Source organism: Octopus bimaculoides, chromosome 7, assembly GCF_001194135.2.
Source record: "Octopus bimaculoides isolate UCB-OBI-ISO-001 chromosome 7, ASM119413v2, whole genome shotgun sequence".
Classification (NCBI taxonomy): domain Eukaryota; kingdom Metazoa; phylum Mollusca; class Cephalopoda; order Octopoda; family Octopodidae; genus Octopus; species Octopus bimaculoides.
Genome location: NC_068987.1, coordinates 49,630,154 through 49,633,139, shown reverse-complemented (window position 1 = coordinate 49,633,139; position 2,986 = coordinate 49,630,154). Strand labels below are relative to the sequence as shown.

The 2,986-nt window shown below is 39.5% G+C and overlaps 1 protein-coding gene across 1 annotated transcript in view; it reads right to left on the bottom strand.

Annotated features, from left to right (window-relative positions):
- The window catches only part of LOC106874560 (mucin-5AC), a 92,251-nt gene that overhangs the window by 57,753 nt on the left and 31,512 nt on the right, over positions 1-2,986 (bottom strand). The window contains exon 2 of the mRNA XM_014922330.2: positions 1,341-2,247. Coding sequence (XP_014777816.1) covers positions 1,341-2,247 — 907 coding nt within the window. The remainder of the gene's footprint in view (positions 1-1,340; positions 2,248-2,986) is intronic.

Below are 2,986 nucleotides of genomic sequence, written 5' to 3'. Positions count from 1 at the left end.
GTATACGAAATTTGAAAGTGTTACAAAAAATTATTTTTTCTATGTACCGGCCAAAAAGAAAAGATCAGGCCACTTAATTCAATACTAAATAAATTGTATATAGTTACATTATATTTCTACTTCTATTTTATTATTTAATTTTAAAAAAATCGAAGTCGCCGAGCAAAATGCTTAGCGGTATTTCGCCCGTCTTAACATTCTGAGTTCAAATTCCGCCGAGGTCGACTTTGCCTTTCATCCTTTGGGGGGGGGGGGCATAATTTAAGTACCGCTCAAGTATTAGAGTTGATGTGATCGACTTACACCCCGCCCCACACCGTAAATTTCAGGCCTTGTACCTATAGTAGAAAGGATTATTTATAAATTGAAGGGCAGGTAATTTATTCAATAAATTTCTTTTCATACAACTTACTGCAAGAAATGAAGTATAAAAGTATATTTATCTAATGGATTTTACGCGGGTTCACACCAGTGTTAAATATACTTTTCAGTTATACGATTCTCAAAATCATTAAAGATGTGTGCGAATCAGGATATTTTCCCTAATTATATTCCTATATTGGTTTCAAATGTTGGCACAAGGCCAGTAAAATCAGGCTCGGGGGTAAGTCGATTGCATCGTATCCAGTGATCAACTGGCACCTATTTTATCGACCCCGAAAGGATGAAAGGTGAAGTCGACCGCGGCGGAATTTGAACTCAGAATGTAAAAAAAGACGAAATGCCGCTAAGCATTTGGCCTGGGGTGTTAATGATTCAACCAACTCGCCACCTTATTATATTCCTATATTAAGTTATTATGAGCAAGCAAAAACAGAGTGAACCAAAACTGATGAGTATATTCATTCTTAACATGTTCCGGCACACTTGGATGTAAATGTTCTATTTGCTGTTGGATTTTATCTTCGGAGAACATCTTTCTTTTGATGATGTGTGTATTGACAACTCACACGCTTCAGTGACAAACTAGATTCTGAGTCGCAGGTGTTTCGGCATGATTGTGTCTCCTCAGCTAGACACACCACCCAGAACTCTGAAACTGAAATAAGAATGATCATTCTTATTTATAAAATTCAGCAAACTATTTGCTGATGCGTGCCAAGGTTTGCCAAGCTGATACTAAATTATTTTTCGCACAGAAAACAGCAATAATCAAAACGGTGATGTGTATATTATTTTCATAACACATTGCTGCTGACCTGGACGTGAATTTGCTATTTTGTTCTATTTCTGTATATAAAAATGTATTTATGGAATATTTTTAAATATTTTTAGTTTAAAGCAAGTCATCAAGTGTCCTTAATTCTGACCTCCACTTATATTAAAAATGATCAACTTACCGTTTGTAAAAGAAATATATTAAACCCAAAATGCTAAGGACAAAAAGCGGGACACATATTCCAGTGGCCACTTGTTCTTCTGTTGTTAGTTTTTGTGATTCTTTACTCGTAGCTCCTGTGATATTTATATCTAGAATCGACTGCTCTGTAGAAATGTTCCATGCTGTAGTTGTTACAGCTGTTTTTGTAGTATTAGCTGGGCTTGTAGATAAAACTGGTGTTGATCGAATTTCTGGTTTTTTAGAAGTGGTAGTACCGAGTGAAACCAAAGATGAACGCAAGCTTGCAGCCGACGTTGACACCAAAGTCGAAGTCGAAGTCGAAAGTGATGACTGTACCGATGTACTCCCCTTCTCAAACGATGTCTTAGTAACGTTTAATAATCGAAGAGAGCTACGACCATGAGTTACCTTAGATATGATTGTATTGGTAGAAGAAGTAATCGGATATTTAAGTTTCGTTGTATGGGAAACCACAGTAGTGATGCTTTTGGATTGTGGAGTTTCATTTAAAACTGCATTAGTTGTAGAAAGTTTCGAAGGAAACGGTGTTGCAGAATAAAAGTTTGAGGTAGTTTTGTGCTGTGATCTAGTCGAACTATTCCACAATACTGTCTGGTTTCTTACAGTTGGACGTAAAGATGGGCCCAATGTTTTTACTGTAGGAGGCTGGCTAGTTAAATATATTGGAGAAGCTCCATCGGTAACGGTCGAAATTACAACGTGAGAAAGTGCAGGTTTCGATGATGCTGTTGTTGTTGCAGCAGCTGTTGTTGCTGTTGCTGTTGCTGTTACTGCTGCTGTTGATACTGCTACTGTTATTGCTGCTGTTGTTATTACTGGTGGTGTTGGTGGTGTTGCTGATGATAATGATGACAGTATCGTTGACAATGTGTTTCTCCCAGTTTCTGAAAAGACAGATAATATATATATCGTTGAAATTTACAGAAAAACAAAAAACAAAGGCAGTTGTATAAACAACAAAAAGGTGTATTAGTTTGACGCTCGGGAAGATGAAAAAGTCTTTTACGTTTCGAGCCTACGCCCTCCAACAGAAAGAAACACGAGGAAATAAACAGAGAGAGAATAAGAAAACTTTTGGAGTTAGCGGTCAATCATGGCGACTGGTTGGACAAAGGTAGTTAGCCAGGAGAGCTAGGAAGAAGGGGAGATAATAAAGTACTGGTGATCCCAAAACGAAGGTGCGTATATGTGAGAGTGTATGTGTGCGTGTGAATAGGGGCTGATGACTTTGACGTGTGGATGTGTGCCTGTGTAAGTGTGTACGTCTGTAAAGTGTGGGTGTGTGGATGATGGTATGGGTGCTGGGAAGTGGTCAGTGCTCGTATGTACGGGGTGGTGTGATGTGGTGTAGTGGTGTGTGGTGTGGTGGTGTTGGGATGTGGGAATGTGAGGGTGAAGTGTGGGTTTGGGGTGAGGATAAGGGTGAGGATGGGGGGATGTTAATGAAGGGAGAAGGTGGGTAGGAGTGAAAAGAGGAAGCAGGCGTCAGAGCAAGAGAGGAGAGGTGGGTAGGAGTGAAGACAGGAAGTAAGTGTCAGGTGAAAAGAGGAGAGGAGGGGAGTCAGATGAAAAGGGGAGGAGAGTTGATCCCATGTGACACAAAGGAGCAAAGACAGAAGATTA